Source organism: Podarcis muralis, chromosome 1, assembly GCF_964188315.1.
Source record: "Podarcis muralis chromosome 1, rPodMur119.hap1.1, whole genome shotgun sequence".
Lineage (NCBI taxonomy): Eukaryota > Metazoa > Chordata > Lepidosauria > Squamata > Lacertidae > Podarcis > Podarcis muralis.
Window position 1 is genome coordinate 111541956 of NC_135655.1, and position 12948 is coordinate 111554903.

A 12948-nucleotide genomic window follows, 5' to 3' on the forward strand; every position below is an offset into this window, starting at 1 on the left:
AGCAAACCTATGTGCTGAGTTATACAGCTAACATGCAACTAAAGCAACAATACATGCAGCTAAAGCAACAATACTGAAAAACAAGAGGTATTTGTTTTTTTAGAGCTATTGGACCCTGCTCTTCAGCCAAAAAGGCTCCTTGACCGGCTTACAATCAAAACAGGACAGTCCCTACCTGTAGACTTACAATATAGTTGTATATTGGATCCCGAAAGTCCTGAAACTCAGACATTTTGGCTGCCAAATGCTGCAAACCCAGAAGTGATTGTTCTGGTTTGCGAACGTTCTTTTGGAACCTGAATGTCTGATGGGGCTTCCACGGCTTCTGATTGGCTGCAGGAGCGATTTGGTTTTGGAAGTCGAACGGACTTCCGGAACGGATTCTGTTCGACTTCTGAGGTACGACTGTAAAATAAAATGATGCACAAGGGAAAAGCAATAGGGAGGGAAGAGCAAAATCAAAACTCAGTCATCCCTTTCTAAACAGTTGTGCCTATAATGACCAGCTGGTACAGCTTATGGGCAGGATGTGCCTGATGGAGCTTGGCTTCCAGCAAAGCTGATGAAATAAGCCCCGATTCCTACCTCTCCCACTGAGGCCCCTGCTTTTGACTCTGCATTTGCTGCTGGTCCCGCCAATCCTTATTTACCTGCTCTGGAGTCTTGTCCCTGCCTGTTTTGAACCACAGGTCCATCTCTACCTTACTCTGACTGACTGCCAGACTCACCTTGGGTTCTGAAGCCCAACAATCTACTGCCTGATCCCACTGAGTTCTAACACACCCACATTCTAATAAGAATTGGCTCTTGATAAAACTGGTCCTGAACAGAATGCCTTACTAAGGAGACTGAATTATTTTATAAACAGGTAATACAGGTGAAATGGGCTGGGAACAGGTCACATGAAAAATTGACTCCTCCTATCTATGCCTACCTGAGCTGTAAGAGTCTTTTTGGAGGCCCTAATCCAGGTGCTCCCAGAAAAGTGAAGTGAGGCTGGTGGCTACAAAAGAGAAGGCCTTTTTGGTAGTGGCACGTTGGCAATGGAGTAGCCTCCCAGATGTGCTCTCTTGGTATCTCCTCTATGGCACCAGGTGAAGGCCTGTTTACTCACCCAAGCTTTTAATTGGGTTTTAAACATAGGCTTTTTTCTTTTATTGTTTTAAATGATTTTTGCATTGTTTTGCTAATAGCCTGCCCCAAAAATATTTACTGCTGGTTAGCTATAACATTATAATACAAATACTAATGTGAAAGCTTTAATTCTGTTATCCTAAGCAAACTTTTATCAGTAGAAAAACATTACAAGTGATGTAACCTTGCTGGTGCTTTTGTTACTGTTCTATATTACTTGTAGATTTCCGTGGTTCTAATTAAACAAATACTTTTTAAAGGGGGATGAAACAACCACCAAACCAATGAGGCTTTGCAAATCCATTTTGATTCTTTATTGCTCTATCTCCTTTTTTTGAAAATTAAAAAAACCACAGAATATTTATTTTGAAGTGTTGTGAACTTAAAATTATACAATGAATAGAGTGAAGCTAACTTTATAACAACAGTTTTAGAGGTGTAATTCAGGGCATCTCATTACAACGCAGTAAAAAAAGAAAAATCAACAGCTTCTCTCAGTACAGTGCAACCACAAAGGCTATTTTTTTCCTCTTTCATAATTATATATTGTTTTAGGTTTCCATGCTTTTATTATTGCACTGATGGTATTTGTGGAGTTGCTCCATGAAGCCAGGATTTGGACAGATAGCAGGTCTTGCATTTTTCACCAAAGAAAAAGCCCTGGAAAAATTGAGTCCTTCTGAGTGCATTAGGAAGCCTATGATGATAGCTGCTGCGCGAGAGACTCCTGCATTACAGTGAACTAGTACCACACCATCCTCCAAGAGAAACAAAGAGAGTGAGAGAGAGCACATTTAGAAAACCATTATCAATAACAACTGATTTCATGCCATTTTCTCTATTGGTAAAGCATTCTAAGCGCCAATCCAAGAACAAGTTGTTCCACCCAAAAATATATATATATATATAAAAATAGCATCATCAAATGTAGATCTTACAATATTACACACTGTTCTGTTTCATATACTGTATTCATATACAATATTCTGTTTCATATACTGATCTTGAATTTCTAGTAAGCGGCATGCACTCAAAGATCCTTCCACTGAATAGATAAGTGAGTACTATCAGTCTTGCCTGTACTGATCACTTGCTGGGAGACGCTGGTTAAAGGGAGGATCAATTCCAGTCATCCTATCTCCCAAATAGGTGCCTGATATCTAATCAGCTTTTGCTGATTGTATAGAAACTAACAGGATAATTTCCCGTTCTGCCATCTGTGTTAAATGAAGTATCCACTTCCAAGTTTAAACTAACTACCGTTTGTCATTATGTCCAAACTGGAAACTGTGGTTAGTTTCAACTGTGATTCATTGGAACAAGTCAAGACCAGAAAGCATGGTTTCTGTATCAACAAATCATAGTTTAAACTAACCACAGTTTGCCCTTTTGGAAAGTATTCACAAACTGCAGTTGGTTTTAACCAAATTCCTCTGATCTCTTCCTCAGATACACGCCAAAGGATGAGAAGGGAGAGCCTGTCTCTGAGGCCAGAGAGGACTTGTTCACGATCTAATGCTTTATTAATTTGTCCTGCTTTATTTGGTGGAGAGTTTTAATCAGAAGTGAATAAATTATGTTATTTTTCCTACGGTAACAAAAGCATCTTGTATTATGAAGCATTAGTATCGTTAGAAAAGATTATATGGGTATTCTTGAGTATAAAGGACTAATCAAACAATTAAACCTCCGAGGTAGAACAGTGACACTAAGCTACTTTGAATGGCAAATCTAATTTAGAAGGGAAGTGGAAACCGTAACTTGAAACCTCAAGGAGGGCATGAAATGAACACACGTTTCAGGTAACTTGTAAACAATATGCTGTGTTCCTTCCTTCTAAAATAACACAAAGCTTGATGGAGCAGTATTATCTTCCTCAATTCCAGGCTATGTAAATAATGAAAATCTCACGGAATCACCTGGAGTTAGATTTGAAAAGCCAAGATATTGTCAGCTTTTAGCATCAAACATGTTGATTATGGGAAATGGATCAAGCTTTGTTTTCCTTGAACAAGTGGTTATGTACAAGAAGTGCCTTTCAAAAATAATTATTCTAATACAGTGGTACCTCGGGTTAAGAACTTAATTTGTTCTGGAGGCCCATTCTTAACCTGAAACTGTTCTTAACTTGAGGTACCACTTTAGCTAATGGGGCCTTCTCACTGCTGCTGCTGTTCTCATCTTGAAGCAAAGTTCTTAACCCAAGGTACTATTTCTGGGTTAACAGATTCTGTAACCTGAAGCGTCTATAACCTGAGGTACCACTGTATAGAATTCTACCTTTCCTTATCAAAACGTATGTGGGGGAAATTATATTTCTGTTTGCACACCAAAACTTCCTCTCCCTCTCCTCTCTCCACCTGCCCTCTCCAAATCTGCTTCAAAGGGTTGCGGAAAAACTTAAGACAGATTATGGGGAGTTGCAGTGGTGGACAGGGAGATGAGAAAGAAGAGCATTTCTGCTGTATGTCCAGAAGTCTTTGTGCTAACGGAACTACCTCACAGGTGTTGGCATCTCTAGTAATGATTGTTATGTCCAACACAGTGTGGTCAGATTTGTCAATAAATGCCATGGAGATGTCAGCAGATCCAACAACATCGGCAAAAAGGGGAAACTTCTGGATTTACATGCTGGATTTCAACCTGGAGGACAGTATCACTTAGCTTCAGCGACTGAAGGCTTTCTGAGCCTTCCATCCTCAAAGTTCTGTAACGGCATCATCATTTCATTTTGATGGAACAGCTAGTTCCATCTAGTTCCTTTTGGAGTTCCATCCAGCTAGTTCCATTTGGAGAATCCAAAACATTTTGCAACATAAATTTAAAATACCCTGTTTTGTTAATCACAGTATTCATTTAGTGATTAACAAGTCCTTAAAGGGATCCAGAGCAAGCCTGTGTGAAGTACAATTTGATGTTTCTATAACAGTATTTAAGAGTGGAAGCTCAAAGAATTTTAATTTATCTTAAGAATACGTGCAGTGTAAAATATGTACATTGTTCATACACACCCCGCCTCCAAGCACTCATTAATGACACACAGCAACAATTTACCTTTAATTTGACTTGCTCAATGAATTCAAAACATTCAGGGAAATAGGAGGCAATGTCAGTCTCTGGCAGGTCAAGAATAGGAATGGTCTTATATATGTAGTCATTGGGGAAGGCATTTGCAACTCCATAGGCTACGTTGAGAACGTGGGTAACCTAAAATACAAAAGAGAAATCAAGACAGAGGCAGCTTTGCAACCTCTACATTCTGCCATGGCTGAGGACCTCAGTCAACAACAGCTGAGCAATCTTTCACAAAGGCTAACTTGCTTCCATTTTATTTCTTGAACCCAAGTTCAAAACTGCGATGAAATTAAATATTTTGCTATACACAAATATTAAACCAGGCCCTACAAAGCTTAATGAATGTGACCTAATGGAGCTGAAGAATAATGTAAGACTAAGAGCAGCCCACTTTAACCCGCACTTAATCCAATGGAGACATAGTCACCTCAATCCTAAACATATTAGTTGAAGACTATAGGGACAATTAAAGCATCGGAACTAAATCCCAGTGAGTTCAGTACTGCCTGCTTTCGAGTGTAACTATGCATAGGATTGCAGTTTAACATTTAAGTAGAACTTACTGCCATCTAAGCGTGCATAGGATACATTTCAGTTATCTTCTGTCTTGTATAAGGAGTCATATAGTCTTATATTTTGCAATTCCCTCAAATGCTGAGCAACATAAGTTTCAAATAAACTTAAATAAAACCTACTGCCAGATATCCAACATTCATCCCCCACGAGGCCATTGAAATCAATGGGTGTAAGTCACTTAAGTCCATTTATTCCAAGGGCTCTACTCCGAGTATGACTTAGCTGGCGATGCCCCTTTGAAAAGTTCGATCTCTTTAACATGAGACAGCTTTTTAATAATGGTGATTACGTTTTTAAAACACACATAGCTTCATTACCCTGTATTTTTGCATTGTCTCCAGGTCATGGGCAGCATCTTGTGACCCTGTGAGGAGAGAACAACATTTTATTCGGTAACCTGGGCAAGGAGTAAGATACAGAGCGCAATACCACCCAGCCTATTTCGGATGAAGCCACGGGCTTGTTTCAAATAACACTAAAAGGTGAGTGGCAGAGGCCATAACATTTTACAAGAGCTAGGAAAGATGAAACCCTTAAATGTCTTGCAAGTCTATTAAAGCAGGCAGATCAATATATAAATACAAGCTTCCTAATAATACCCATATGCATCCATTTCTTGGCTCCACCTACGTACCAAGCAACAGCCAGGGCTTCACCACACCAACTTGAAGATCCAGACTCAGGTCTTGCACATAACCACAGCCATCCCCATCGTTACCATCCGCTACTTCCACCACTTGCATCCGAGCATCCTTCCAGGTCTCTATGATTCTCTTCCCACTTAGAGTAGTCACTCTGGTGCATTGTTTCTTCAGATTAGTCCTGGAAAAGGATTTGATTTCCTGGGTGAGCGAGTGCATTACATGGGCAAAGAAGCCTTCAAGCTAGTAATAGCAAAGGAGGAGAAAACAGGGGTGTGTGGGGGGAAAGAAAGTCTCTTTGCCTATGGCTCTTTCTTTCCGTGGTGGTGCGTAGATCTTTTCCAACCTTTCACACAGTGCCTGCCCTGAACGCAGTGGCACCCTGCCTAGGAGAGTCAGTCTGCTAGAGGCAGGCTGGCAGGCAAAGAGAAAGAAAGCTTGTGTACTCTATTCAGCTTCCCTTTTTCTAAGACCTTTGTGTAAGGCGGCTTTCGATTGGCCACAGGGAAGTGCTTCTGGATTGGTTCAGAGCCCTTTTGTGCCAAGCAGAGAGAAATCTCTCCCGGCTGCCGGATGAAATAACACACAGCGAACACTGAGATCTGCTCACACTTTTTCTCGTTTTCCATATCTCTTTGTGGCTGGCAAACCACAGTGTACAGACACCTTTCAAAATGCAAAGTTGAAACGTGCGCTGAAATATTGGGGAGCAGGATGTTCCTCTTATTTGTCTGTTTATTGGATTTATATACGACCCTTCATCGCAAGATCTCAGGGTGGTTCGCAGAATATAATACAAAATAAAAACAAGTAAATAAGTAAAACAAAACAGCAAAACAATACCCCCCTTTCCCACAGACACATTTAAAAGGCTGTAGGATAATAAACAAGAAATGGAGGCAGTGAGAGATTTTACTTTCTTGGACTCCATGATCACTGCAGATGATGACAGCAGTCATGAAATTAAAAGACGCCTGCTTCTTGGGAGAAAAGCGATGACAAACCTAGCATCTTAAAAAGCAGAGGCATCACATTGCCAACAAAGGTCCGTATAGTTAAAGCCATGGTTTTCCCAGTAGTGATGTATGGAAGTGAGAGCTGGACCATAAAGAAGGCTGATCGCCAAAGAATTGATGCTTTTGAATTATGGTGCTGGAGGAGACTCTTGAGAGTCCCATGGACTGCAAGAAGATCAAACCTATCCATTCTTAAGGCCCTGAGTGCTCACTGGAAAGACAGATTGTGAAGCTGAGGATTTATATACGACCCTTCATCGCAAGATCTCAGGGTGGTTCGCAGAATATAATACAAAATAAAAACAAGTAAATAAGTAAAACAAAACAGCAAAACAATACCCCCCTTTCCCACAGACACATTTAAAAGGCTGTAGGATAATAAACAAGAAATGGAGGCAGTGAGAGATTTTACTTTCTTGGACTCCATGATCACTGCAGATGATGACAGCAGTCATGAAATTAAAAGACGCCTGCTTCTTGGGAGAAAAGCGATGACAAACCTAGCATCTTAAAAAGCAGAGGCATCACATTGCCAACAAAGGTCCGTATAGTTAAAGCCATGGTTTTCCCAGTAGTGATGTATGGAAGTGAGAGCTGGACCATAAAGAAGGCTGATCGCCAAAGAATTGATGCTTTTGAATTATGGTGCTGGAGGAGACTCTTGAGAGTCCCATGGACTGCAAGAAGATCAAACCTATCCATTCTTAAGGCCCTGAGTGCTCACTGGAAAGACAGATTGTGAAGCTGAGGCTCCAATACTTTGGCCACCTCATGAGAAGAGAAGACTCCCTGGAAAAGACCCCTGATGTTGGGAAAGATGGCGCGCACAAGGAGAAGGGGACGACAGAGGACGAGATGGTTGGACAGTGTTCTCAAAGCTACGAACATGAGTCTGACCAAACTGCGGGAGGCAGTGGAAGACAGGAGTGCCTGGTGTGCTGTGGTCCATGAGGTCACGAAGAGTCGGAGACGACTAAAGAACAACAGGATAATAATCAGCCAAAGGCCTGGTTGAAAAGGAACGCTTTTGCCTGGTACCTAAAAGTATATAATGAAGGCACCAGGCAATCCTCCCTGGGGAGAGCATTCCACAAACTGGGAGCCACTACAGAAAATATCCCGTTCTTGTGTTGTCACCCTTTTGATCTCACCTTAGCTGTCAAGCATCCCTTATTTGGTGGGACAGTCCCTTATCCCAGTGCCATGTCCCGCTGCTGTCCCTTAAATTTCCCAGGTTTCAAAGGAAGCAGCTCCTCTCCCTCCCTCCCTGCCGGCCAGGGAGGAGGGAGGCTCCAACTGTGTTGCTTGGCTGTGTTGCTCACCCAATAAGGAGTCTAAGAACGACTGGGGGTGGTGGAGCTTGCATGCCTTGTGCCGATCAAATCCGCTGCGTTGCCTGGGGACTCGCCTTTGCTCAGTCCTTCCCAGCGGAGAGGTGACGGTGGTTTTCCTTGCTGCAACCCCTTTGCCGGGTTGCTGCGCTATGGGAACCACCACTTGAGGCTTCGTTTGGCTGCTGGTTGACTAAAATCCCTTATTTTGGCTGCTGGTCCCTTATTTTCAAGGCTGCTGGTCCCTTATTTTCAAATCTGTAAGTTGACAGCTATGGATCTCACACAGAGGAGGCACACAAAGAAGGGCCTCAGAACGCAGAGTCTGGGACGGTTTATATGGGGAGAAGCAGTCCTAGAGGTATTGCAGTCCTGAGACATAAGGGAAAGAGAAAGGGGAGGGCAGCATTGTGGATGGAATTCCCACTGAACAAAATGTTTATTGAATGTTTAGAAAGGTTAGTTGGTGGACGTGGCTATTTTGAGGAGCATGATACTACTGGGGAATAAGAGTTGGGTTGTAGCGTAGCAGCGCTGAAGAGAAGAAGAAAAAGACCATCTTCAGCCCAGTGGAAAAGTTTGTGCAGTGGTGGCTGGTGCCCTTGGGACTGATAGAGCAGAAGACGGGGAGCTGAACAGTAGGTGGAGCCAGAGAAAACTAATGCTAGTTTTGTCCCCATCCTCTTCCCTGCTGAGTTCTACAAGGGCAACACTGAGACAAAGGAGGAGAAAGCTGGCAGGCAGTGACGGATGAACTGGTTGCAAGCAGGAAGGTAGGCAAATGGCTGATGGAGGGCAGGATGATGTTGGTGGGCCAATGTCCCATTCATCCTAATGGACCAGCCTCCATTTATTTGTATTTATAGTTCTACCAGTGGATTCCAGTGATTGATGCCCTTGGGAAGTGCTTATGAGTTACAGTGGTACCTCGGGTTACATACGCTTCAGGTTACATACGCTTCAGGTTACATACGCTTCAGGTTACAGACTCCGCTAACCCAGAAATATTACCTCAGGTTTAGAACTTTGCTTCAGGATGAGAACAGAAATCGTGCTCCGGCAGCGCAGCAGGCCCCATTAGCTAAAGTGGTGCTTCAGGTTAAGAACAGTTTCAGGTTAAGTACGGACCTCCGGAACGAATTAAGTACTTAACCTGAGGTACCACTGTATTGAACACCAGTCGCTTTAATTTGTGACAACTTTAATTTGTGACAACCTTAATTAGTGACAAAAAATTATTTTTATATCATTGTAATCTTCCCCCTCCAATTCCCCGAAGCGTGCTCTGAGCTAATATAAAAATAAAAATTCATCCCACACATATGCCTGTATGGCTTCTGATCGCATGAGATTTTGCTGCTTAAGTGGACTAAATTCTGATGCATCGGCTGATCTTTCTTTTGCACTTACAGCCCATCCTTCACCCAATGGTCTTAGGGTGGGTTACAAAAACATCAAATTAAAACAAGTGCAAATTGAGGGAGCAAGGGGATGGGGGTCTCCCAAACAAGGAGACTAGTGCCTCTATGTTTTCTCCACCATTGCTAATAGGAGCTCCGGAGGGTTGAGGAAATTTCCTTTGGGGAATCACTGGGGGGGGGGGGGGCAATCCAAATCATTTCCCTCCATGATTGCTTTTAGGAGATCTGCAGTCAGATTGCTTACATTTTTATTTGAAAGTAATTTCCATTGACCTCAGTGGGCTTACTCCAAGGTAAGTGGTGCTTAACAAGGCAGTCTCTGTTGTGAATCTCTCATGTAACTTTTGTTTGGCCCTCAGGAAGTTTTATTCCTTGAAAAAAAGAAACCTTTGCATGCTATTTGAGCATACTACTCAGAGATCCATTACTAACGAATTAAAGCATAACTGAAAAACGAAAAATCAGGGCAAATGTTTCTCCTGCGAAGCATAATGCAAACTGATTTGGAAAAGCCCTTAAGCATATACTTGACTTCAAACACATTAGCAGTTTGCTTTGACTATAGCATAAGAGACTACTCACATTATTAATTTTTGGTGCTTTATTACATCAAGTTTTAGCAATGATGCCTTGGTGGGAGTATATCAAGTCCTATGTGAGAACTATCTATGTATGTAAGAGAAGAAATCTGTTCTGTGTTAGATTTCCCTCCCCGTGGTATTTTCCAGGATCCTATATTTGCTTAATTAAAAAACAAATTATTATAAATACCATCTGCTGTTATCACCTGCAGCCATTTTTCATTAACCAACAAACGTTTATTCATTTTTAATTTTATGTGAAAAGCAAATTAAAAATAAATAAATAAAATCTCACAGGTGCAGATTTTCCTCAAAGTGTTAAATCTTGACATAAGTGCTGTTTCCACTGTAATAATAATAACCACCACAAGGTAACCATAATTATAACAACCCTAACACATACCTGGCAACATCAAAGAAAATACTGTTCTATATTTGCATACATTTATATGTGAATACAACATTATAATATAATGATAGGGGTTTTCTATGAAATGATATAGAGTTATGGAAACCAGCAAACCATTGCATAAATCAGAAGATTTAAGACCAGAAAAAAATAAAGAAATGTTGGAATGAAATCCTATGATTATAAGACCTTCTCTTTTGACTTTAGGAGAGTTATTATAAAAGTGTGTTCCAGATTTTGCATGTGACTGGTAGCTGACTGCAATAATTTATTAAAAACCAGCCGTCAAGATGCATACAGCTCTAGCCTTCATTTATGACTATGGCTTTAGATTTAGGTTTTCAAATCTAGTTAGCATGCAACGTATGTGTTCTTATTATCTTACTGTAGGGGACAAGAGGAGATAACTTACAAAAAATTAAAATTATAAGCTGTATTATGCAACAGCACTGCAGGGGCTGGCTTTCATTATCACCCAAGACACTCAAGCTTATGGACATATGTTTTATTTGTTTATCCATTTCTCAGTCACCTTTCCAACATACCTTATGCACAGATTGCTTTTGTGCATTTCCTGCCTTTGTAGGCTGAATTCAATACCAAAACTGCCCTATTTTCTGTATTAGAAGCACTTGTAGGCGACATATTCCAAAGCTAGGGAGCTATGTATCAGCTGATGCAGCAAAAGCGCCCCCTATGCTGCTGCAACACCTGATATGTTGCATAATTCCTGGGGTATGCCAATGGACTCCTCCATGAGCACAATGCTTGTGCCAGTGAAAATATGCCAAAATGGCTAAAATTGGATAGTTTCATGAGTGGGATAGGGACAGCACAGGGGGACACATACCATATTCCATATCTGGGCTACAACCTGAGTTGCTCCTGTCAGTGGTGCAACCTAACGCGGACTAGCATCATTGAATTTTAGAGTTGGAGGGGACCCCAGGGGTCATCTAATCTAACCCCCTGCAATCTCAGCTAAAGCATCCATGACAGATGACCATCCAACTCTGCTTAAAAACCTCCAAGGAAGGAGAGTCCACCATCTCTCGTGGGAGTCTGTTCCACTGCTGAACAGTTCTTACTGTCAGAAAGTCGTCCCCCCCCCCCCGAATGTTTAGTCGGAATCTCCTTTCTTGTAACTTGGAGCCACTGTCTCGAGTCCTACCCTCAAGAGCAGGTGTGCCCCATCTTATACTGGTGCAGCTACTTATTCCTGCACAAGTGTAGAACCTGACATTTGTCCCTATTTAAATTCATTTTGTTCATTTAGGCCAGGCATGTCCAAAGTCCGTTTTGTGGGTCTAATCCGGCCTGCTGGCTGGTTCAATCCAGTCCCTGTGGCAGCTCAACAACTTGGGTTGGCCCTCATGCATGTTCACTTCATCAAATCTGGCCCTCTTTGAAAAACGTTTGGGCACCCCTGGTTTAGGCCCTGCTCTCCAATCCATTAAGGTCACATTGAATCCCAATTCTGTATTCTGCGGCATAGGCTACCCCTCCCAGTTTGGTGTCATCTGAAAATTTGATAAATTTGCCTAACAAAGAAACTGACTCAACCAGTTCAACAGGTTCCCTCTATTACAAATCTTGCAGATACCAAATTACATGTTTGGTTAGATCCATGAGCATCATCCAAACCAACCCCCACCCCCATCCTAAACAATACTGTTATAAGTATAAGAAAGGTATGCTGGAAAGAAGGAGGACAAAGGCCAGTCCTCCATGAGCTTCTCGGCAGGCCCCAGCTCCATACAGGAGACCTGAGCAGTGTGTGGACCCAAACTCTTTATCTAACCATCTGCACCCATACTATCCTACCCATATCTTAAGATCTGCTCTCCTGTTCTGCCCATCCCCATGACTGGTAAATTGGGTGTTCATATATTAAACCCTGCTAGTGTGTTTATGGAGGTCATAACTGCAGTGTTCAGGTTTGCAGTAAAATCGCCCCCTGCTGTCATGGGCATGGCCATGAAATTCAGACAGTTGTTTGAAAGCAGGTGTGTGGGTTATGATTGACAGTAAGCGGGTGGAAAAGAATGTCAAGAGTGTCTGTTGAGGGATGACAATTGAGAGTGGAGAGCATGGCTGTGACCAGCAGAAAGACTGAGGGGGAAATGCGATGAGGGAGATACTGAAGTAGCTTTAAAAAAAGTTAAGGTAGCTATTATGAAACTTAAAATGGTTGTTTTAGGAAACGAAATAACTGAGAGAAATTGAATTTGACAGATGCGCCCATCCCTGCTCAGAAGTTTGATGACCATAATGTTCACAAGTGAGGCCCTCTGACTTTAATGGGATTTACTCCCAAGAAATATGCATGCACAGGATCACAACTTCAGAGTGTTAGGAAGAGGGTCTCTGGGAGTAGAACGCAGTCTGCAACTTCTATCGTATGAAAACTTGGGAGCAAATAATAAAGACACTTTAAAACTTCCAAACCCAGACCAGTTAATGCTATATGACTGGAATGCTATCTTTTACCGGCTTAAATTTATGACACAGCCAGATTAAGTCTACAGTGGTGCCTCGCAAGATGAAATTAATTCGTTCCGCGAGTTTTGTCATCTTGCGATTTTTTTCGTCTTGCGAAGCACAGTGTTGGGAAAGTTTTGGAAAAGCTTCAAAAATCACCAAAGTCTTTAAAAACCTCAAAAAAGGCTACCACACCGCGTTCTATGAGTTGCTCCTCGAGATCAAGTCACAACTGTATTAACGGTGTTAAGAAAAAGGAAACAAACTTGCAAGACGTTTTCGT

General features: G+C 41.8%; 1 protein-coding gene across 1 annotated transcript; it reads right to left on the bottom strand.

The window, feature by feature from the left end:
• Window positions 1–1424: 1424 nt before the first annotated feature.
• On the bottom strand, window positions 1425–5893 carry DUSP19 (dual specificity phosphatase 19). Its single transcript, XM_028748034.2, has 4 exons — window positions 5420–5893; window positions 5103–5149; window positions 4189–4341; window positions 1425–1892 (listed from the first exon to the last, which is right to left on the bottom strand). The coding sequence occupies exons 1-4, from the start codon at window positions 5643–5645 to the stop codon at window positions 1686–1688; spliced, it is 633 nt and encodes a 210-aa protein (XP_028603867.2). The 5' UTR covers window positions 5646–5893; the 3' UTR covers window positions 1425–1685.
• Between the last annotated feature and the right edge of the window lie 7055 nt (window positions 5894–12948).